This window comes from Misgurnus anguillicaudatus, chromosome 20 (genome assembly GCF_027580225.2).
Source record: "Misgurnus anguillicaudatus chromosome 20, ASM2758022v2, whole genome shotgun sequence".
Taxonomy (NCBI): Eukaryota; Metazoa; Chordata; class Actinopteri; order Cypriniformes; family Cobitidae; genus Misgurnus; species Misgurnus anguillicaudatus.
The window spans coordinates 5,140,163-5,165,644 of record NC_073356.2 but is presented as its reverse complement, the minus strand read 5'-3'; the positions used below and the strand labels follow the sequence as shown (position 1 = coordinate 5,165,644).

General features: G+C 38.6%; 1 protein-coding gene across 2 annotated transcripts in view; it reads right to left on the bottom strand.

Moving 5' to 3' along the window:
* atf6b (activating transcription factor 6 beta) overlaps positions 1 to 18,182 on the bottom strand; it is a 40,323-nt gene extending 22,141 nt beyond the window's left edge. The window contains exons 1-7 of one of the 2 annotated variants that reach the window (XM_055219932.2): positions 17,859 to 18,182; positions 12,494 to 12,573; positions 10,224 to 10,299; positions 8,401 to 8,460; positions 8,145 to 8,227; positions 7,672 to 7,798; positions 4,695 to 4,868 (exon numbers count right to left, since the gene is read on the bottom strand). In XM_055219932.2, coding sequence (XP_055075907.2) covers positions 4,695 to 4,868; positions 7,672 to 7,798; positions 8,145 to 8,227; positions 8,401 to 8,460; positions 10,224 to 10,299; positions 12,494 to 12,573; positions 17,859 to 17,937 — 679 coding nt within the window. In that variant the 5' untranslated portion in view covers positions 17,938 to 18,182. The remainder of the gene's footprint in view (positions 1 to 4,694; positions 4,869 to 7,671; positions 7,799 to 8,144; positions 8,228 to 8,400; positions 8,461 to 10,223; positions 10,300 to 12,493; positions 12,574 to 17,858) is intronic. The other variant, XM_055219933.2, reaches the window with a different exon arrangement.
* Positions 18,183 to 25,482: the final 7,300 nt, after the last annotated feature.

The window sequence follows — 25,482 nt, the reverse complement described above, 5'->3', positions numbered from 1 at the left end:
ATTCAATGGGTACCGCCAACTGTGTGCTTACCATCATTTATCAAAATATCTTTTTCATCATTTATCAAAATATTTCCATAATATTTGTTTTTATACTATAGAAGTCTATGGTTACAATCAGCTGTGTGCTTACCATCATTTCTCAAAATATCTTTATCATCATTTATCGCAATACTTCCATCATATTTGTTTTCCTACTTTGGAAGTCAATGGTTATGTACAGCTTTGTGCGTACCATCGTTTATCAAAATATCTTATTTTGTGTTCATTTACTCACCCTCAAGTTGTTCTAAACCTGTATGAGTTTTTTTTTCCTGATGATGACAGAATTTTCATTTTTGGGTGAACTATCCTTTTAATATATACGTCAAGTTTTATTTCTTAAAATGGCCTCGATTTCAATTAAAGCATTCAAGTAATCATTTTCAGAAGAAAATTAATGAAGAATGGGTGGACATACATAGAAGTAACACATTTCATTTAGATACCATTTTGCAACCAGTGATGACCCGTTCATCTGTGAGTTTTGAATTACATCAGGCAAGACAAAAGCTGGAGATCTGATAACACTACATATACGCGAGAGCATGCGTGTCAGAAACACACTGGTATTGTATTGATAATCTGTGCTCATAGTTGATGGCAGTCAGTGCATCATTAAGGGTGCAATACTCTGTTTAATAGAGTAAAAACACTGAAGTCAAAAAAGGTAATTTTTTTAAAAACTGTACATTTTTAACAACTAATTAAAAAAAATCTAGAATCTGAGGGTGCAAAAAACACCTTTAAAGTAAAAAGTGCTTAGCACAACATCCACTTGCAAAAATAAAAGTTTTTATATATTTATGGTAGGAAATGAACAAAATATCTTCATGGAACATGATTTTTACTTAATAATTATAATTTTGACTCATATAATGTATTTTTGGCTATTGTTACAAATATACCCATGTTAATTATTAACATGTGTATGTGTTTGCTATATTGATTCTTTTTTTGTGTGCTTCTGAAATATTTTTGTGTGTCTGAGATATGAATAAACATAATGTGACAGTTTGAGAAGCTTTATATGTAGTAAAACTGCAGTAGTATCCATTCACCCACAACACATACTGCTGACTGTCTCCATATAGACCGTTTCAGCAGTAACAACATAACCAAGCGGCTGCACGTAGCTTCCGGTAAACTCCGCTAAGAATAAATAACAACAAAGTTCTTTAAATGTAGTTTATTTATATAACAAGCAAAAAAACAACACATAGATTAGATAGGAAACCAAAAGATTTGTTATTTTCGACGAGGCATTTGTTCAAGAGAATAGTTTAGCAACTAGTCAGAGCATTAAAAAAACGAAACCGGAAGTAAGGTTCGATCCAGACGTGTATCACGTGCTTCCAATGAAACCGTCTATATCTGTGTGCTAATCTGTTATAAAACTGTTCTAAAAACATGACTTCCATTTCAAGTCATTGGACCATGTGTGATACTTTTTGTGCCTTTGTGCGCCTTTGTGCTACTTGATTATTTTGGAGAAAGACAGACTTCATTGTAAATGTTAGGATTACACAGGCGAAATGGGGATGAAAAATAATAGCCGCAGAATGTAGTCTGTTAATAAAAGAAGTGGGCGGGATACAGAGCCAGGCAGAGCGGTTTAAAGTGTCAAGAAAGTCAGCAGCAGAAAGTCACACCTACGATTTAAAAAAGTTTCCGTTAAAGGGATGTTGTTAATGGGGGTAAAGTCTAAAGGATAGAGTGTGAAAAGAAGTGGAAATTGCATAAAAGAAGAGTTCCACTGAGTGAATACATTTTTTGGGGGTAATTTGTAAACTGAAAATGTAAACACACACACACACACACACTCACACACACACACACATATTGGCGAGATGGACAGCGATGCCGAAAGTGGTTGAATGTGTTTAGACAGCCATAAAAGACTGCCTACTGTAAGAAATTGCAGTCTGCCTCAAAACCAACTCCACTTCCTGCGAGATATAGAGCAAAGCTAATTTTCCAACGTAAAGGCTTAATTATCAGACAATCTTCTCAGCCATATGGGTATAACACTAAAGTGATATTTCATTCTTTATTATTCAGATATGGAGAAGGATCTCTGGAATCAACATAGATCAGAGATAAACATATATATAAAATGACATCTGCTTAAACATCATACGCTCTGACCATTTTGTTAAGGCCTTTTGGTGACTGTTAGGGCATGGGAACAAAGAGTGTTATTATTGTTATTTTTGGTTTACATTTCAAGGGGGTACAGCATTAGCATTAGGGAAGGAAAAACAGGTTTAAACCTGTATAAAGACTGACTTTGTTCAAGGTTCAATCTTACTCCGCTAAACCCAAAGTACTACATGTGTCTTGTAAATGGTAAATGGACTGCATTTATATAGCGCTTTTAACAGACCTATGGCCACCCAAAGGGCTTTACAAGTTGCCTCACATTCACCCATTCACTCACGAATTCATACACCGACGGTCATTGCTACCAATAAACTTCTTCATAAAGAATTTTAACGTCCTCAACCTCATTATTTTTTCTTACTCTACTCTCGGTCTATGGATCTAATATGATGTACCAAGCACAATGTTTTTAAATCTGACCTGACACAGTGTTCAAAGTTGCATGAGCTTTTTTCATCAATTGCTCCGAAATATCAGAGGAAGCCCAAACATATACAATGTACAAAACATGTGCAGCATGTTTACTAACAACACAAGCAGCCGACTTTGACATAATATTAGTGCATATCATTTAAACCTGTCATTTCTTCCGCCAGCATTTAAACAAAAGCAGAGGGACTTGCCCATAAACCTTCCAGGTATACAGCTCCGAAGTCTCGCACTGTGTAGCGTAATCATAAAATAACCATTCAAAGTTTATCTTGCATATAACGCTGACATATTGTGAAAACATATAATAGAAAACAGTGTATCATTACAAATAAACCTATATGGGAACTATCTGCGGAACAGGCTTGCACTCGTCCCCAATTCACAAAACTGTCTGGTAAAATGTTCCTTACACGCATATGTTCCATGTGTGTTTCTAGGCAACCACAAGCCAGCAACACGCCCCCAAATTTAGCTCTGGTCGCTTTGCGGAGAAACGAAAACAAAACTGTGTGAACAAATGCACAAACACAAGCCATGACTCTAAACCAGTGGTTCTCAAACTTTTTCAGCATGCGGCCCCCCTTGTGTACGGCACATTCCATCGCGGCCCCCCAAAGAAAATTTATGACAAAACCAGTTCTTAAACTTAAAATTTTAATTAAACAAAACATTTTTTAATTATACAAAGTAGTGCTGTTGGTTAGTAGCCTTATTTTTTAGGTGTAACTAAACAGAATTCATGATAAATTAATGTATTTTATAAAATGTCATAAAACTGGGGCCCCCCTGGCACCATCTCGCGGCCCCCAGTTTGAGAACCACTGCTCTAAACCACAACATCAAGTGATGACACGAGTGCTACGGTGCATGCATAAATGAAGCGTTTGCTCGTGCAAATTACTCCGCAGAATTTGTAAAATACACTTGTATGTAGAACATCACATTATAATATAGCACAACTAGTGTAAAGGGGGATATGAAGCAGTTTGCAGACTTCTCTGTTGAGTCTACATTAACAGAGTGACAAAGAGAATGTGACAGACAACTTGTCCTGCATGATTCCTTTTTCACACAAGGCTTCTCCGTAATTGCGGTGACTGTGGTTATCCTTCTCTGATCTGTAAGTTAACATGACCTTGGACTTTACTTATCCCACATGATGTTTCGGCGAACAAACCAAACGCGCCTTTACTTGCTACTTTCACTTTCATGAGTTGAGTATATGCACTTAATCTGCACAGACTGCTTAAACTTTGGCAGCAAATAAGGTGTCTATAAATTGTAAAACATAACCCACCAAACTGGTAAATGATTTGTCATCGTTACCACAATTGCTGGACATGATTTTCATAAATTTCATTCACTGCGACCCTGTCACAGACCCCCCTTACTCCCCATTTTAAAAAATGGGACGATTACCGGTTTCATGATCAACCACGATAAAATGTCCTGACGATTAGTGTTATAGTTTAACATTTTATTATCAAACCGTGTTTGATTACCGTGATTTTGAAAACTCGTGGTAAATCCTGTCCAGCCAGAATCAGTTGGACGCAGGCACGCACATGCAACATAGTTTTTTGCATAAGAAGGTATTTAAGGGATAATGTATTGTATTCATTTATGGTAAACTTATTAGACTAAAAGTAAACTTATTAAATTCAGGGACATGAAATATTAAATTGTGATTTTCAAAAATAAAACTTTTTTTATGTTTTCAGTGTATGTATCAGTTCTTTTTGAACATTTCCATTTCATTTTAACAATACCATGATAATATTGATAACCGTGATAACTTTGGTCACTAAAATCATGATATGAAATTTTCATACCGCCCCATCCCTAATCTAGACGAATCACAAGAATGAGCTATTTTGGATCCAAAGCGTAAAATTTTGCATCTCTGCCTTCTGAAAAACTATCTTAGTCAAACAGGAGTAATAAATGCACACAGATTATAGAGGGATGTATCAACTCTTCTTAGTTAAGGTAATAACATAGTTTAATATTGACAATGAGTAGACTATTCCTTTAAGGGTTTTAATTTAGATGACTCTTACCAGGTGTTGTGTTCTGGTCGACAGGCGGTACAGGGACACTCTGCAAGATGAGAGTTTTAGCTGGACTCGGGCTCTGAGCCACTGGCAAAGGAGTCACACACACAGGTTTGGGCTGGATCAGAGGTTTGCTGCTCATAATGGTGCTGGTCTTAAATGTTGTTGGTGAGGAAAAAACTGAGAAGACAATAGTGATACAGTTTTTAGACTATGTCCAGTGCCCCCGTGAGAATAAGAACAAAAACATTATAGATTAAGTGCCACCCAGAAAATAAAATAAAAAATGTAATTGATACAAATTTAAATAAGTAATACCTGAAGTGGTTCAGCCGTTACTTATTCACGATACAGCACAGCCTCTCGTACCTTATTGCTTACGTAATAGCTTTTGTTTTCATTTAAATTTTAATTTTTAATCACAAACTTACAAATAATGCGTGTTGCCATTGACTTGCAATTGCATGTGTCTGTGAAGTGAATAATATGATACGTAAATAAGATGTAAAAAAGTGAACTTAAGCAATGTTCTTCTGCGCATGTGCCCAAGGTATTTTTGCATCCAATGGAGAAAATACTATGAGCTGAGAATGTGCGCTCGATCAGCACAGACTGCTTAAACTTCGGCAGCAAATAAGTTGACTATAAATTGTAAAACATAACACGCTAAATGGGTTAGTGATTTGGCCATTACCACAATAGATGGACATGATTTTGATAATTTTATTCAAACCCTGTCACAGACCCCTCTCACCCCCATTTTCAAAAACTCATCTGATCAGACGAATCACAAGAATTACCTATTTTGGATCCAAAATCGAAAGGTGACTAGTTTGCACCCCTGTTTTTAGCTTAAATGTTTAAACTGGCATGGTTTAAAACACATGCAAAACAATGTAGAACTAGCATGAGCGTGCAAGTTACAGTTCTGATAACTGTCTCAAGCATCGTTCACGCTTGCCCCAGGTCATTGGGCACTCCTTACAAGCCCTCCCTGAAGTAAAGCACACACCAAGAATCAATTCAAGGATTTCCTGAATCAATATTGTTTTGTTAAATAAAAAATTTGGAGAATCAATCATTTTAACCCAGTCCTAATCACTAGCCTGGGTTTCCCCATGCTGCCTTGCGCACAAATTTATCCACGCTGCAAGTCTAGCATGGAAACTATGGACCAATTTTGCCCTTGAAATAGGGAACCAATCACAGAACGTTGAGGGGGCAGCAAGACGATGACGACGTCTTTGCAACACACCGAAGCAGTTTTGTTTATCCAACACGACAGCAGACACGAAGTTACTTTTCAATGCAGCCTTAGATAGTGTTCTAAGTAGTTATGAACGCAGCAACTTTTTGCGTTAAACAATTTCATATCCAAGAAGGATGTTTGGATATGGCAAGACAACATGATAACCACTGAGTTTTATAGGACCAACCTGCTAGGCATCGTCGTCGACGAAGTACAATTAACGTATAAATGGTATTTATTAGGGGTGTCCATGGTTAACCGATTAACGGTTTAAAATTGTTTAACCGAGTGAAACATTTTGCTCGGTTAAGTGGCATCAATGGCGTGCATTGAATTTAGTTGTAATACATTTTTGTACCACCAGAGACCGCCAAAGCACTCCCAGACATTTGTAATGTCCACAAGAAGTAGTCATGACCAGTTTTCTAATATGAAGCGGGCAAAGAAAAGCACAGCGTGGGAGTATTGCAATCCAGTGCTTATATACTTCATGTACAACCTAGGGTTGCTGCGGTGACAGAATTTTCCCACTAGTTAATGCATGCAGACGTGCACATTTTACTTTCACTTTTGAATTACGCAATTGTTTAAATGCAGCGCTTGCGTAAGCTGCATTAAATCGCGTATGAATTTGCGTGCAATGTGAGTGCAACAGCTGGTTTAATTAAGTGCTTGAGTCAATGTGCGCAGGTAATTCTCGCAGAACTCGTCCAAGCAGTGCAACCGGCTACTCCTCCATAAAGCGCTGCTTGAATTATGGGTTTATTATTTTTCTTGATAAAAAATACAACAAAATTATCTCGCTTATATTGAACATCATATATGTGCATTATAACAAAAACGAGTAAGCATGCGGCTTCTGTCATCATCTGGTCAGTCAGCTCGCCTCGCAAACTCTGACAGAAATAAATGAAATCTGACACCTGCTGCTCTGTGACGTGACTCGCGTTCAGCTCCGCTGTGAATTCAGCCAGAAGACACATTCAGTTGTAAGTGTTTGTTCTCTCTAACGAAGCTAAATGATTTAATTACAAGAAAATATCAAAACGACGGTGAAAGACGGTGTCGGGGTGGGCAAGTGATCTAACCGGTGAGAGGCTGAAGCACAGGTAATCCCCGTTTTACCGACTGTCCTTACCACTGCGTTTTATTTCTATAAATTAATTTCGTTTTAAATGTGGTCCAACCAGTTATTAAAGGTGTTAAAAAATTAACTACCCCTTTCTCGTGTGTCTGTATCTCTGGGTTGCCTTGCGCATAATATGGTTAACCGAGTATTAATCGCTAAGGGTGTCGGTTAACGGTTAATTAAAAACTTGAAAACGTGCAGCCCTAGTATTTATTAATATCATATTTTCATTATTGGTATTTATTAATATCATATTTTCATTATGCCTGTACGGTGCTTGTCATAGTGCCACTAAAATGTGTTGCTTTTCAGTACAATATACAGCTACTGGTTTAGTTGCATAGCTTTCAGCTATATGCACACGAACCGATAAGTCGTTTACATTTGAATTGATGTCGCTCTACATGCGTCATCTGGTATAATTGAAACGATTGGCTATGAGCTACGTACAGACGCTTTTGAAAGACATTCGTAGCGCCCAATAAACAGCTCTGGGCATTCATAAACCACACCTCAAATACGAGAAAATTAGCATATGGTTAGCCAGGCTACCTAATTACCAGTGCTATGTGCAAAAAAAAAAAAAAAAAAAGAGTTTAACGTACAGCCCTGTGGAGCCTGATGCTGTGGAGAAATGCTTGCTACTGTCACCTCCATACTGGCCAGTGGTGGTGACAGAACGTCTCCATACATGTAGGGAGGAGTGGGAGGGTTCTCGCCTTTCATTGTCATCTAAGAGAGAAAAAAACGTGCATAAAAACACACACATCAAATAGACATCACTGTAATACTTATCCATTCACTGCATCCACTGCAGAGTCATACAAGGTTTGGAGGCTGCCCCTAAACACACCTAAAGCCAATTCAGTAAGGCCAATTCACCTAACCTGCATATCTTTGGACTGTGACTGTAAAATGACTTAAGCTGGAGGAAAATGTTACTTGACATGTGATCAGTGATTGCATTAACAAAATTTACACTAGAATGCATCAAATAGTAAGCTTTAAATATTTAGACTCTATTGGTTTGGCTGAAAAGGCACCACACCATGCTTTAAAGACGCACAGCTGCATGTACCTGTGGTTCAGGGAAGGATGGTATTGAGCTGTCAGAGGTTAGAGACGACGCAGGTGATGGTGGCTCTGTCTTCACTTGGAAAACTGCAACATACATATTTTATCGTTACACAATTTACATTCCATTTTAATGGTTTTATAACAACAATTGTCTTATATAACTGTCCATTTGCAAGTGTTACTAAAAAACATATCTATAGCATATTAACATTATGTGGGAACATACAAGACGATCAAATGTACAGAATATCACTTACACAGGTCTACTGAAAGAGGCTGTGTTACTGTCATTTCATCTTTTATTACTGGTATTTCACCTACAATACAACATGCAGGAAACAAAGCAATGATGTAGTGGACAAAGATATATAGCACTATATACAGTAAATAGTGTAATTATAGTTTTGCGCAAGTTCTACGCCGCAGGCCATTTTTAGGCTGTCCGAAGGTCTGCGCACCAAGCCAAAAATGTTACTCTTCTCTTCTACGTGGAAAACAATCACTGTGATTGGTCCACTAGAACCCCTTTCGTCAGGTCAAAAATATCTGCGTCGCATTACTTTATAGGCATTTCCGCTTGCGACGGTAAGAACAAAGATGGGCCAAGTTGAGGAGTGATTTAACTCAAACTGCAACTTTTACCTCTCCATCAGTGCTGGTCATCTCAAATCATACAATATACGTTCTCATCATATCAGAACATAAAGTTTATGTACTGTGTAGTGTTGGGCAATATGCCCCATTTTGAGATCGTCCTATCGTCAGCCTGTGAGATCGGCGATACACGATAGTATCGGGGGCGGGGCAGTAGTTTACTCATTTTTTTGTTCGTTAATTTTTAAATCATTATAAGTCACTTAATTGGTGGACAAATAAGAACAAGAGCAACACCGTCATGACCACAACCTTCTTAAAACTGATGCCATTAATGCGAGCGCATCATTAAAACCCTAATCATGATTACTTAACTGTAAAAACATGCATCTTACACACACACACACACACACACACACACACACGTGCGCGCACATACAAACAATTCAATGCAGTTGTTTAGTGCTGATGCAGAACGCTACACGTGTCAAGCAGTGGTGCTCTCAGAGGTGCCTTTTTAAACACATTGGTCCATCGGAACGCGATCATATTTTAAACACGAGGGACGTGTTGCTACAACTCATTGAAATGCATATCATAAACAGGATTAATACCTAGTGATCTGACTTCGGACAGAGCGCAGCTCTCTGCACGTACGCGAGAGTGAGAGTCAGCTCGCATGAAACGCATCAACCTGAACAAACACATAAGGATTACTACTTGAGTTTATGTTTAGACTTCGGACAGATGCAAGAGCGCATGCACGTGAGACAGAGAGAAGCGCAGCTGATCACGCGCTGGATTTAGTGCTAGAAGGAGTCCAAGACGCGCGCGTGCAGGTACGTGCAAGAAGGAATTCTTTCTTTACAAGCTCTCAGCGTAAAGTGAAGCCCACAAACACTCATGGGAGGAAAAGCATGCAATTTGGATGTTAATGGAAAACTATAATGATAATAACAGCCGTTCGCCAACTATCGTCATGACTATCGCCATGAAAGTCTGCCATTGGCGATATGTCTGAAGATCATCGATACACGATACTATCGCCTATCGGCACAGCCCTAGTACTGTGTAAAAATGTTTAAATAATAAACTCAATTGAATTGAAAGTACCTGTAAATCAGTGCCCTGTTTGATTCTTTCACATCAAACATGAATATTCATCCAAAACGATTTTCAATTGAAACAATAGATCATTAGTGGACCAATGTTTTGGATGTACACAATATCGCCTTATTACTCTTTTCCGTTTAATTACTTTTTTTAGCACCACAACAACTGGCAGGAACACCCCTACAGATTTAAGTGGACACTTCTGGTGTTAATATGAAGTATGAAAAAGTGGTTCTTTATGGTAAAAGTCAAAAGCCTGATCAGCAAGCTCTCAGTCAGTATCAACTATGAGGCAGGCCTAAATGTGTAAGTTATTATTCGTGCTTAGTGTGAAAGGGCATTAACAGTAATAAACAATATTATTAGGTCACACCTGTGAGGTTGTCTAAGTTTCGCCATGGTGAAGTGGGATTATCAGGGTCCAGTGTAAGAACAAGGTCACTATCCAGCTGAGAATAAAGAAACGTGGTCAGTCAGTTACCACATTTAAACTGGCAGTACATTATAATGACATTAAAATCCTTTAACCTCCTATAATACACACTACTGCACTTTTTACTCACACACTCAAACTTTCTTGACATGTACTAATTGATAGTGATGTCGATCGGCCGATACTTGGATTTTCCTAGTGCTAGGTGCACACTTTAAGTACATTAATACACTAAATAGCCCTTCAATACATTAAGAACAAAATTTTAGCATGAATCAAATGCTGTTCCCTTTCGAGTGAACTCAGCGCTGCATCATGAAATAACAATTTGAGGACACTTTGTGCAATGGTCGCACATCTGAAAAAACTTGTGAAACTTATATTATAGGTGATGGGAGATGGAGAATCTCTCACTAAAGTCGCTCCTCTCCTGGGAAGCTTTGTTCCGCTTTTGGGAAGGAGACAGCATCTGCTCTCCTGGAGACCCCTCAGGAAATTATAACATTAACGCCATTCATAACCCCTCAAGGTATGTTAATTTCCAATTCGGTTCATCAGTCTCTACCATAAAGCCTTTAAAACTGATGAATCAGCTAAAAAACACTGTTTAAAAAACAAGTTATTCATGCCCGGCTGATCGGTCGTTTCAGGGCAAGGAGGTTGCACATGTCACCCCCCGACCCAAACCCAGCCTCAAGTGGAGAAAATTACTGAATCTAACAGAATGGCTGCTTCTCACTAATAAGAGGTGTTACAAGATTCAGTTCGCTGTTCATCATCCCAGATTCAAAAGTTTTTTTCCACCTAGGTGAACACTGCGCAGGCTCGGATGTTACAAAAAGAGATTTTAACTCTCCTGCATAAAGGGGTCATAGAGTGTGTTCCTACATTAAAATTCAGATCAGGTTTTAAAGCCTTTTTTTTAGTTCCCAAAAATGATGGAGGGCTTTAGCTAATTTTAGATCTCAGACATCTCAATTGGTCTCCAGGTAGACCCAAGTTCAAAATGTCAACCATTACGGTTATATTAGCTGGAATCAGATCAGAGGACTGGTTCACCACGATAGATCTGAGAGACACCTACTTCCACATTTTCATCTTTCCACAACATAAGAAGTTTCTGAGGTTTGCTTTTCGGGGGCAAAGCATACCAATATGTGCGTCTATTCGGCCTAGCTCTTGCTCCTTGCAGTAGAGGTCTTCACGGGTCCACTTAGATCCGAAAACCCGAGGTCCGACCCGAGACCTGATCGGGTTCGGGTCTAAAAGTTTCACATGTGCCTCGGACACGGGTCGGGTACAATAATAGCGGCATCGGGTCTTGGGTAATTTAAAAATGAATGTGTTTTTTCTGAACGGACCCGAGAAGACCCGAACTCTCTCGCCTGTGTGCGTCAATGTCCTTTTCAAACCTCTCAAAACCAAGAGCGCTTGCGACATTGTGTGGTTGTCGGAAGGTTCATTTTTGTTGAGACAAACATGTCAGTCAATTATAAATGTACATTTTAGCGGTTACGTTGGTGTCGTCATCAGATAACAAAGTAAAACGAATGGAGCAGCTCGCCAAATTGGTTGCAAGGCCACCGGAGTTTCTTTCTGTCTGACTGCTGCGCGTGGGTCTGCAGAATGCACACACGTCAGTGCCGTTTACATTCGGTTTCAGTCGTAAAAAAAAAATTCACTAGTTTGGGTTGGACTCGGGTCTAATTTTCTCGGGTTTGTTTGGGTCGGGTCTTTCTTTAAAAAAAATGTATTTATGCACGTCGGGTTCGGGTATAAAGTGATTCGGGTCATTTCGGGTCGGGTACATTTCTTTGGACCCGAGAAGACCTCTACCTTGCAGCATACCAATACTGTGTGCTTTCATACCAAAGCATAACAATATCGTGTGCATCTCTTGAGTATCTCCACTGGCACATAAACTTCCTAGAGATGTCTCTTTTATGCCTTCTGGTATTAGTCATACTAATGGCGTCATCTTTCATTGCCTATAAAATGGACTAATTTCACAAGTTTATTTAGAAGCAAGAAAGCTACATGCCTGATCCCCAAAGTGACATTTCATGATGCAGAGTCTCGGCATCTCAGGGAACAGCAACAGCGGCTCCAGCCACATGATTAAAAGCTGAAATCTAATTGGAAAACCTCTTTTTCTAATCTCCCTTTCAGCCCAGTTCCTGTGTTTAGTAGTGCGTGTAATGTGAACGTACAGATGTGTTATATTTCAGGTCTCTGATGAAATGAGAGTCTTCGCCCTCCTCCATATCCTCACACTGATACAAACAGGCATCTGAAACAGAAAATTAAATTATTATATTTACAGGGATAATAATAGATGTAAAAGGGAGAAAAGAGCAATTCCAGCATAACAAAATATGTTAAATTTAGTATAAAGTCAAATAAAATGGCAGCCGCATGTCAGAGAGTCAGCGGTAATATCATGGCATTTACAGTTCAGTTTTGGTGGAAGTCTAGTTAAGCAATAACTGAGGCTTAGCCAGACTATTCTGGGTGTGTTCTAGGCGTAAGGTGCAATAAACCAATGAGAGTCTCATCTCTCATACCCTTTAAAAGCCATTTGCACTCACACCATACTGATTCCCCATTTAGATGGCGGAATTTGTAAACTGAAAAACTAAGTGGAGGAAGAAGACCACCTGTTTAAGATTGATGTTAAAAAATTGCGTTGTTTTTATTTTGGATTGAAATTATTTTTTATTCAAATCTTTGGTTCTCTTTAAAAGTCGTTTTCTTTCAGTCATGAAAGTAAAATTAGCAGGCTTTTGCTGTAAATGTATGGATAGCCTACATGATCAGTTTAATATAGAATAATTTAAAAATATGCAAGAAAAGGTTTGTACTCTAAAAATACTTTATTTGTAACAAACAGGATATAAAGAATAGGGTATATGCGCAACTTACTTACGCATTCCTGTTGAACATATTAGATCGCTTCTGGTTCTGTATGCTCCTACGCTGATATTGTGCTGTTTTTTATACATTAATCTGTTAGGAGCTACCAAAAACGAGAATAACCAATGTCCAGTGGATATGCTTGTTAACATATTAAAAGAAAATTTACTAACTTTATTTCATTTGTAATAGATTTTGACAAAGGCATTTTCTTCTCACATACATACAGATATTAGAATAAAAAAAGAACATAACACAAATAATAATAACAAGCTACGATAGCATATACGGCAACCGGAAGCGATCAACCCAGTTCGGTCACGTGACGTTTGACATATAAGGTGTGTTCGAGATCATCCGGCACTGCGCAGACTGAACGGCGAGGTTTGCCGCTTGCAACCCAGGAAGGATCTGAAGACGAAGCTGTCAAGCCAGACACCTGCTGCTTGCCGTAGTGACGTGTGCGCCGTATTTCCTTTTATTTTATCGCGAATGAAGTGAATTAGATTGTGAATTTGTTAACAACAAACCTTTTAATAAAAAGTTGCAACCAGAAACATTTTATAACTAATATTTCAATTGCTGTTTATACTGTATGCCCGAAAATAACGGGAAACAAGCCTATTTTAATACAATACCAATAGAGTTGGTATTTTAATTTTTAATTTTATTACCGACACAATATAACATGCATATTAACATGTTTTACCTGTTAGAAAAACATGAATTTATAATGTTTATTACTGGAACTGAAGATTGGATTAAACTTGAAACGCATGTGATTGTTGTCATCACTGAGGCGACCAATCACGAAGAGCTGTGCCGTCATCAGAAATCCATGCAGTCGCTTTTACTTTAAATCCATATGACACAGTCACGTGCCTTAAGTCAGCTCAAGTCGGACAAAATTACTAACCGGCATGCACTGCTTCAAGTCAGCCGCCGATCGGTCTGCGCAGCGCCGCATGAAGTTAAACACACCTATACCCTATTTACAAACATTTGGACAGCTGAAACGTTCCAGCACTCGGACAGCACCGTGTCTTGAAAAGCATTACTTAAAAAGGTTCTCATCTAACCATATCCAGAGGTACGAAGTCATCATTTACAATAAATTGGTGGGGTAGCATTTAAATAAACATATCAAAATAGATGCAATATTTGCATTTATTTAAAGCATAACCTTCAATTACTTACCAGGCTACCGTGAAGTAGCTCTTTACACCTTTTAACATCTCATAATCGGTCCTCATTTATGTCCAAGAGACTCAATAATCATCTTTTACATTTTAATCCTTTAATTTTTCGTATTTAAAACTGTTTGTGTGCTGCTGCGCATCCATGTGTGTGATAAGCAAAAGCGCATTATCGTCCCGTTTATAGGCACATATTACTAACGCGCTCTTTAAATAACAAAAACAATATTGACTTTACACCAGGTTTTTGTTGGTCAGTTGCATCTATTTTAGTTTAGAACCAACAATGCGCCTGAACACACCTCGTTTTACAGACCAGTACGCCCATGGGCGCAAATGTATTTGTATTTGCTAAAGTGGTGCTGAACGTGACCATGACAAATGTGCTGTGCTGAAACTAGCAAAAAACACTTGCGTTTCACTTTGCACTGCATTGTCGGGTGTATGATAGGGTCCCCGATCTCTATTTGTTTAATGGTTTACTACTGGCTAAACTATACTCTGAAACAAACACCTCATCGATAATAGCAAATGGTTTGATTTCCCAAAGACAAGGGGAGATGACTATCATGGATCACCGCTATGTGAAGGGTGTTTGGCAGCCGATCTATAGTTAACATTGTATACATTATATAGTACACTTTTTAACACAGTAATGTTAGCTCACGTTTTTGATACGCTGTAGCTATGATTTAAACTAAGGTAATCTACTTGTTGTTTGTTTTGTTTGATATCAGAAAAAAAATTACTTAAAGGACTCTGTTGTTGTTGAATCTTTGTGGAATTTACAGGAAGTTACATTTGTTCCAAGGAAGTTTGTTTGTTACTGTTGAAAGGGTCTTTAGCATTAACTTTGCATGTTAACTCATAATGTCAGCAGCCACAACTTTGTTTTTAGCATTGTATCAACAATATTATGAATTTAATGTTGGTGGCCACCCAGGTGCCATAGCTTGAGACCGAAATTAAAGAAAGGTTTTGAGGAGGGGAGGAGATTGGAGTTTTGATTAAAGATTATAAGGGCACATACATTTTTTAAAATAATGAAGCTCACAGATAAGTAATTTGTAATAAATACCACATTATTTTCCCCTAAAAAGTTTTTCCATTTCAATGTCATTGTGACTTTAAAGGGGCTAGATGTAGGTAAATACTTAAAAAAAATCTTTAAAATAGAGTTTTAATTTGTATATTTATGAGCCAACCATAATGTAATAGAAAGAATGACACCTTCAGTGTCCTCCACGGTTGTCTCTATCAGCCTGTAGGCTCTGTTGTATGTGGAGGAGTCGGGTCCGAATTGGCGCGTTCCATATAGACGCGTACGCCAGCCATAAACAGCGGCAATCACTAGCATGTTTCAAATGGACTCTGTAGACGGAAAGAAGCGACTAACTTCCAGCACAATCCAGACACTCACGGAAACTCCTCGTAAGTTTAAAAAAAATCCTTATCTAGTGCTTCCAAAATGGAGCGTGACCGGCGTCAGGGCAAAGACAAGAGTAAACATCGGATTGGCATTTGATTCTTGGAGGGAGCTCCGGTCAGCGCTGGGTATGAAAACAGACCTCGAGCTGGCTTTCTTTTTACTGCAAAGGTAAGACATAGTTACAGGCAGGGCTCAACATAAAGGACTGCCCGGTGGCCCGGGGCAAGTGTGAGAGATGTTCGGGCCAGTAAAAAGTATTGTCACTTGCCCGATCGGGCCAGTGCTTCACCCTCTGCCACCAAAATATATTTTTGTCAATGTATATTATTTAGTTAGTTTGCTGTCAGTTTTCAGATAAAACCGAAAAGTTGGGAGCCTTTTTTCGATGGAACATGTCTGTTGTATATGTATACAATAAATTTGACTTTTGAATTATTATTTTTAAATATGTGATACTGACATTTTTTTATTGGGGCCAGTGAAGATTTTGGCAGGGCAAGTGAAAACCCGAAACCACTGGCCCGACTTGGCCAGTATTACACATTTTTTTGCATTGAGCCCTGACAGGGCTTTTGTAATATATTATTTTATTGTTTTTGTGGTGTAATGCTAACGATAGGATTGTTTTTGTGGTGTAATGCTAACGATAGCATGTAGCACAGGACCGTTTGAAAAGTTACTTTCTTATATTAAGTATCTTTATACAGAGCACGAGTGCATTAAGATTGTGAGTGTCGGGAGTGTGTTTTACAGTGTCGTGTTACAAAACTTTTAGAAGTAGACTTCTGTTGAAAATATAAAGTAGCACTGCAACATTTTACTAAAATACTGTCAAACAATAACCTTACAGTACTGTAACTTCTTACATTTGTAAACATGCTGGTGAATCTCAATGAGCTGTCTGTGGTTGCTACGGCAACTCTGGTTGTTGTGGTCGTGCTCATACGAGTGTGACCACCGAGAACGAGCATGAGACTGGCTGCAGTTTCTATAACGGCCACTGGTGTCAGTAACGGTTAGAAATTTCTGAACTTACGGACAGCACCTTTAATGTCTATAGTCCCATAGATCGTGACACCGCTAACGTTAGCTGCCACTTTAAAGGTGCAGTGTGTAAAGTTTAGCGGCATCTAGTGGTGAGATTTAAAATTGCACCCAACGGCTCATCCCTCGCTTTTAAAACGCATAGAGAAGGTATGCTAGCTGCTGTAGGACAAACACTTCATCGTCAGAGACAACTTGGTAAACAAAGTTTGTCCATTAAGGGCTTCTGTAGAAACATGGCGGCACAAAATGGTGACTTCCATGTAAGGGGACCCTCTGTGTATACAGATAAAAACGGCTCATTTTAAGTTAATAAAAACATACTGGTTCATTATGAAAGGTCTTTATACACCACTGATAGTATAATTATTTATATTATATTGCATTTCTGTCAAGGGATTCTTCTAAAAGTTACACAATGCACCTTTAAAGAAAACATGTCAGAGGGGTTGCGGCTAATAGGAATACAGCTACAGCCAAAACCTCGTGAATTTAGGGGTTTTGCATCCGAGCTCCTCCATCATTTGCTCCTTAAACGCACCCTTACGAAAATTAACCATGGTTTTATTGTGGTAAAAGTGTAGTAACCATGTTTTTTTGGTCAATTGATTACTATGAGCAAAACCATGGTTATTTTGTGGTAACCATGGTTTTACTACAGTAACCATGTTTTTTTGGTCTTAACTGTAGTAAAACCATGGTTAATTTTCGTAAGGGCACTAGGGCAGTAACATTCACAACCATGGGATGTCTTCTGAAAGGGCTATACACCGCATTAAACAGGATTTAAAGAAGAACTAACATTAATTTCTAATCCATCTAACGTTATTTGCTTACATTTTATTGCTCAACAGTCTGTTCCTAAAACATTATCTTCATCCATAATTAGGCGACACATTTTAAACCACAGCGCCAAACCATCCATCAAGTGAGACAATGATCACAAACAGGAAAAGGCCTTTATCAGAGTCCGTTTGTAAGGCAGTAACGTACCCCAGTCTTCGCTAGTCAGCAGGTTATCAGCGCAGAACCGACTGTCCAAGTCAGACAGCAGCAGCTCGGCAGTCATCATCACACAGCAGCAAGACTAATGTCCATAAACCGGAAAATCACACTGGCGTGGCGAAAATTACACCCAGCGGCTTAGTTTTTAAAACCACAGGCACGTCCATTCGTTAAATATCTAAAACCATGGAACTAATTGTTGGATTTATTATCATTTATTAAACTATTTAAGTCGACATAGCCGTCTTCCTGGCAAATAGACAAGGAAACAAATTTCCTATAAATGCCCCGCCTCCTGTGGGTATGGACTGCCAATCAGAATGTAGAATATAAACCTGGCAAGCGGATGTTTGTCCAATCAACGCGAAGATTTATTGAAAGGCTGGTGGGCGAGCCAATTAAAACCAAGAAGTAGCAATCGGTTGAGATTGACAAAAATATATACCAATGAAAGTGTAGACGCTGCGAGCTTCCTACAACGTCATAATAATATGGCTCCTTTGTTCCTGCACTTCATTACTAGTGATGGGAGAATCGAAGCTTTGAACTCTGTGAACCAATTGCTTCGAAAAAATGATTCGCTCGAATCGATTCGCTTGTTAATATTTCAAGAAAATTATCAAAAGTGCAAATGCACATTTTGGAAACATATAACAATTACAGCAAATGTACATATTAAACAAGTACAATCATTACTGCACAATATAACATTTCCACATAAGAACACAACAAGAAAAAATCAGCATATAAAGAAAAAAAGAAAGAACAAAAATACTGGAATCAATTATGATAAACAGGTATCAATCATGGAACATCAAAGATCTCATATTTCATTAAAAAAGTACATTTTTAATACATTTTTAAAAATGAATACATTGTATTATTAATTATTCTTAGTTATTTGATTAAGTGTTTTCCTTCACATACAAAATCTTTAAAAGTGTTTTTTTTTTTTAAGAAACCTTTGTTAGTGAAATAAAATTTTGTCATAACGGGAAGGAAGCAGGGTTGCTCTCACGCACCTGTCGTGACAGCCTCAATCTCTCGCTCAAAAAAGAAATCTCACGCTAAAATATAAATTCTTCTCTGCTGTATTTTTTCACTCATGTGCATGGCTGTACCCACCATTGAAGTCTTATCTAACCCAACGCTCAGCGCTCGTTTAGCTTCTTTGCGGCGCCGCGCAGACCGATCGACGTGTGACATCTTAGCACCGCGAGACCGATTCAACAGTACATGACTCATTATGCTTTTAAATCGATCTCGCGGTAGTGTGATGTCACAAGCCAACAGGTCTGCGCTGCGCTCCATTAAGTAAAGATAATAGGCTTGTTTGAGATGCAGCTTGCCTTGCCTGAAATTCGAGATGGTTCTCACTGCGGAACACAACATCCAGGGGGCAGGGTTGGATCTAGATCCAACTCCTCCCACTTTATATACTTTGTTCCGCCAAATGAACTAGCATATTTGCGTTGTTGCAGCCCGCAATAAGTTGCAACCTGTGGTCGCCAACGTTTGCTCTTATTAGTTCAAGTGTACGTTTGATTAATAATATAGTCAAGAAAGATTCATAATTTAGAAAGTGCATCCAACTGATGGATCCAGAATGTCTCACGCTGGTTAAGTCTGCGGATCCTATCACCTCCTCTATCCAAAGGTCTAACATGCTCCAAAACCTCAATTTTTAATAAGGAATCATTCTTGTTATGCATATGTAAAAAATGTTGGGCCATCTGATAATCTGGGTTACTGGTACGTATAGCAACTTATGCTCCGCCAAACGATCACGCAGACGCCTCTTAGTACGGCCTACATAAAACACATCCTTACATGGGCACGATAAGCGGTAAACAACAAATGTAGTATTGCAGTTTATAAAATCTCTTATTTTAAATGTTTTGTTGGATTTAAAATCCACAAAGGTTTTGGAAGGAATGACATTACTACAATGGGGGCAGTTCATGCATCGGTATAGCCCAATTGGTCTCTTAAGCCAACTTGCCTTCTTCTCAGGAGGAAGATAACTATGTACCAACTTATCACGAAGAGTCGGGGACCTTCTGTAAGAAACCAAAGGAGGTTGAGGAAAGACCTGTTGGAGGACAGGATCAGAGTTAATAATGGCCCAGTTCTCCTGAATAATCCGTTTAATCTGTCTAGCCTCCAAACTATATTGTGTTACAAAAAAGGGGCGTAATTGAGTATCTGTCTTACGTCCCTTCTTAATCAAGGTATCCGAACGATTCAAGGATTGGGCTCTGGAACGTGCATTAGCGACGATGTCTGGTTTGTAGGCTCTTTTAATAAAACGTTCTGACATATTGTCTGCCTGTTTTTCAAAATCATCATTGTCATCACATATGCGGCGTAATTCGTTTCTGTTGTGTGAAATATAAACAGTTCATCGTACAAATAAATCAACACCAATACAGAAGTTTACAGGAATTCATAAAAAATATAAATGTCATAGTAAAGAACAATTGAATTAATATAAAAACCACTACACGAATTAGAGTTTTTAGAATTAACAAGTCATCAGCTGACAGAACCTGGCCAATGAGCATTAAGCTGTGTCCTCAGCAAGTCTTTTCCCATCGTGCTTTTCGTCAACGCAGTCGGTGGAGAGCAACTGCGCTCGGCTGTAGAATCCGACGAGCCCGCCTCTCCATCGCGAGAGTTATTTTGCACACGTCAGCGTGACATCAGAGCAAGTCGGACGTAAGTCGGACACTTTTCTAACCGACATGCATCTTGCGAGGATCACCGGTGATCGATTCTGCGCAGAATTTGCTCATCTCAAACAAGCCTATTATTGGGCTTGTTCGACTTCATGAGGCGCTGCAAGAACCGACAGCCGGATGACATCGAAGTACCGCGAGAGCGAGACGAAATTAGACTTCGTATGATTTCTCTAATCGTTCTCGCGGTACTTTGATGTCATCCGGCTGTCGGTTCTTGCGGCGCTGCATAAAGTCGAACAAGCCTAATCAAATCTCAGACAGAGGTGCAACTCAAAGATGACAGCTGCGTGATTCCTCAGAAAGTGGAAGTGCAAGAAAGATGCAAGTAATTAAACGCTGACTATTATACAGCTGTATAATGATTAGATTCACAGCCTTGAACTTGAAAACCCGACGCATTGTGCGCGGCACAACGCTTCATCCACCGGTAGCACGAGTGCACAGAGTTTAAATAAGCCATGTTTATCTTTTAACTTAAACGAACAAATTCACATAACATTTGTGAATGTAGCTGTTTTAGTGAGTATAGTGGTAAACAACTGATTTTTTCTTAACCGAATGTAAGCATTTTATTGAATTCCGTCTAAGCCTGCCCAATAAACAGTATACATGTTGAAGGCATTAAAGGTAAACAAAAGAAGAGAAATCACTCACTTGTCTTGACTGTAACTTCTGTAACTTTGTAAAAAAGGATTAATCCATATTTACTTTTTTTATTGTGCTCTGCTAATGAAGTAAGTTCAAGGTTTATTATGGAACTTAGATTTCCTGAACAACTTTAACTAAAATTACTTGTTAGCCTACTACATTAACAGAGAGTACATCAAATGTGGGAAGTTTAAAATTCAGCCTTGCATTATATCTTACAGCAGGTAAGCTCAAATATTATTATTTGTTACACCTGATCTAGATAATAAACATGTCAATATTAGCCAAAGCAAAATTCTTATGACAGACAGGGCCCAATATATAGTAATTTTCTGAATATAAGCACCATGCATTGTTTTATTCACAGTGTTTTATGCAAACAAAAAACAAAACCATGTATTAACCCCTCTGTGTATTAAAGGAATAGTCTACGCATTTTCAATATTAAAATATGTTATTACCTTAACTAAGAATTGTTGATACATCCCTCTATCATCTGTGTGCGTGCACGTGGGCGCTGGAGCGCGCTGTGACGCTTCGATAGCGTTTAGCTTAGCCCCATTCATTCAATGGTACCATTCAGAGATAAAGTTAGACGTGACCAAACACATCAACGTTTTTCCTATTTAAGACGAGTAGTTATACGAGCAAGTTTGGTGGTACAAAATAAAACGTAGTGCTTTTCTAAGCGGATTTAAAAGAGGAGTTACATTTTATGGCGTAATAGCACTTTTGGGAGTAGCCTACTTCGACTTCTCCCATTATGAGAGGGAGAAGGGGAGCGGACTTTTCAGGCGAGTCGAAGTACTCCCAAAAGTGCTATTACGCCATACAATTCCTCTTTTAAAGGAACATTATGTAAGAAATTTATATAAATTAATCATAAAATGGCCCTGATATGTCCCTAGACATTAAGAAATCATGTTCATTTCAAATAATTATATCACTGACAACAGTGGTCTGTCCAGGATATTGTCATTCAAAAAGTGGAGTTGCAGCCCTCAACTGATGTTTATGTTGTCATTTTGTGTATTGGCCACCATCTGTGTGATTGCAGTACCCGTTTTAGCCACAAGTTTTGTGATTGCAATACCAGTTTTGGCCACAATCCTACATACTGTTCCTTTAAATCCGCTTAGAAAAGCGCTACGTTTTATTTTGTACCACCAAACTTGCTCGTATAACTACTCGTCTTAAATAGGAAAAACGTTGATGTGTTTGGTCACTTCTAACTTTATCTCTAAATGGTACCATTGAATGAATAGGGCTAAGCTAAATGCTATCGAAGCGTCGCAGCGCGTTCCAGCGCTTACGTGCACGCACACAGATGATAGAGGGATGTATCATCCTTAATCAATTCTTAGTTAAGGTAATAACATATTTTAATATTGAAAATGAGTAGACTATTCCTTTAACGTTGACGATAAAGTAGAATAAATGCAATGCCATGTATAGTCCTCACTCATGCATTAACCTCATAGATTATGACCTTAGTTAATCAACCATACTTTACGCATTTCAGCTCTCTTTCAGCAATACCCTAATCATAACAATCACATAATAAACCAAATAGTCAAACTTACAGTGAAGAAAAAGAAACTTATCAAAAACAAAAAGAAACTTGCCAGAAACAAAAAGACACTTGCCAGAAACAAAAAGAAACTTATTAAAACAAAAACATTAAAGATTTAGAAATTAATGTAGTCTGTGTAGGTAAGAGGCTTGTGATCACCAAAGTTAGCAATCCTGAAGGAAGTTAACAGCAGATTCTAAAGATTTGTTTTGGTTTTAAAGCTTAAGTTACTGTTAATATTAACTTTAGCGAAACAGCAACTCAAATCATTTTGGAAAAGGAATGAAATATTACATGACAATAGATGATAATAATCTTTACTTTCATTGTTACAGAAGATGCAAATATCAGATACATCCCCATACAGAAATGTATCATGTTAACGCTGAAGTATAGTCCATTTTTTATGGGAGGGTTTGCAAACAATGTGCACGATGCAGTTTTCGTCATCAGAAAAGTGTGCACGTACTGTACACGCATTGCCAGATTTTTTAAAACCCTGCGTACCTCATACACGTAGGTCTTGCATACACCTACAGGAGAATGTATTATGTAGCCAAGGAGATGCTTTGAATTTTGTTGGAATGTGCATGCCTCAAACGTCTGTGAACGTGTACGAGTAAAATAAACTGTACTTTGCAAGGTAGTGCGTTCAACCGTGGGTATGCGCACTTGTACTGGTAAAAAACAGACTATGTGTGCGTTTGGTTATTTATTTATATTTATACCACTAGGCCTGTTACATATATGTTGCACGTGCTATAAAAAAACTGGTTTGTGCAATTTTCCATTGAAGCACGCATGCAAAGTACTGTTTTGCATGTTCATAACAGCCGCTTAATAGAGTGTGAAGTGATTTCCTTGTGTTCATGTGTGTGATATTAATGGCACACTGTTATTATACATTGTGCAATTAAAACTTGCATCTCTGCTGCAATGACTCCATTTCCCACAATTTCTAAGTTACGTGCCCATAATTTCTACACCGCTGCCAGCTAAGCAGTATTTTCAAGTCATCCAGGAAACCGACAAACGAGCCCATGAGGAAGAAACCAAAGAAGCAACGGCCCGTCTTCAATTATTTCTTATATACAAGCAAGGTGTACCTTATAGGGATGCATCGATTGTTCGGCAACCTAAATTATTAGCCCAAAAATAGCAAAATGTGAAAAGACCAAATACATTTTACCGAACAATGAGGTCTTTCATGACGTGATTAAATAGCAATCAGCGCAGAATAAGAGCCACGCAAATGCAGCAAAAATGTTGGTAAGCATTTAAAAGTGTAAGACGCAAAAACAAACAGCACTTCATGTGTCCTTTAGATGGGATTAATATCTGTTTAGCCAAGACTCATTTATGTGGTAGAACGGTTTTAACAAAGCAGGTATCTATATGATTAGAGAAGTGACCAGGTGTAAAAGGCCCTATAATGATGGTTGGAATGTAAAAAAAAAGTTAAATAATGTGAAAAATTGTCAAAATAATTAGGAATATGAAAAATATAAAAATGTTCTATTGTTTGGTATTTCCTTTCGGTGCATCCCATAGTACCTAATAAAGTTTTATATGGTACACCTTACTAGTACGAGGTTGGACCCCCCCTTTTGCCTTCAGAACTGCCTTAAAGGGATACTCCATCGTTATTCCGCCATACATTACAGTTACCCTTTTTAACACGCTTTTAAAAGCGCCACGTTTTATTTTGTGCCACCATGTTTGATCTTATAACTACTCGTATTAAATAGGGAAAACGTTGATGTGTTTGTTCACCCATTACTGCTGATACTGCTGAACAGATCGTGCATCGGAGCTCCGTCGAGTTCATCGCCTAAATCCTTTTTTTCTTACTATCTTATTCCTATTTATATAATATAACTTATTAGTTTATCCTAGGAATACTTTACCGTGACGATTATTGAGCAGTACTACCACATGAAACTATTTTTATCACTAATAAACACCTAGTGTTAGCATATAGCCCGCTAGCATCAACAAACGGTGCCGGCTGAAGCTAGCATTTTTCGATCTAATGGCGGATTCATCTGATATATGCTTTTCTGACCTGTCCTCACCTGAGCGGGAAGCTGTGGAGGAGTTGATACCCGGTTTTAGCAGATCCAACGCGAGGTACAGTGGCCACTTCACCCTGACTCCGGACGTCCACAAGCGACCGTGTGTGCAAAAAGCGAGCACCCCACGCGATGCAGCTTTACGGACCGTGAACGGGTGAACGGAGACGCCATCGCCCAGCATGTAAGCGATCGGGAAGCTGTGGAGGAGCCGCTGCCCGGCCATCGCAGATTTAGCGTGCCCCACATCACCCTGGCACCAGATGTTCGCAGGTGACCGAGGCGTGCAACAAGCGAGCACCCCATGCGATGCAGCTCCACGGACCGCGTTCGGGTAAACAAAGACGCCATTGCCCAACATGAAAGCGGTAAGACTCTGCTTGTTATTGTAACATGTACTACTTGCCACATGTATAGTTTAGCTTCTGCCGTTAGCATATATGGGTTTACTTGCACTAAGTGTATTGAAGTAGTAAGGTTGACTGAGAAAGTTGCTGAACTAGAATCGCGCATCCGAACACTAGTTGAGGATAGTAAAACTGCTAATATTATTGTTGCAAATACTGTATCGACCGAAA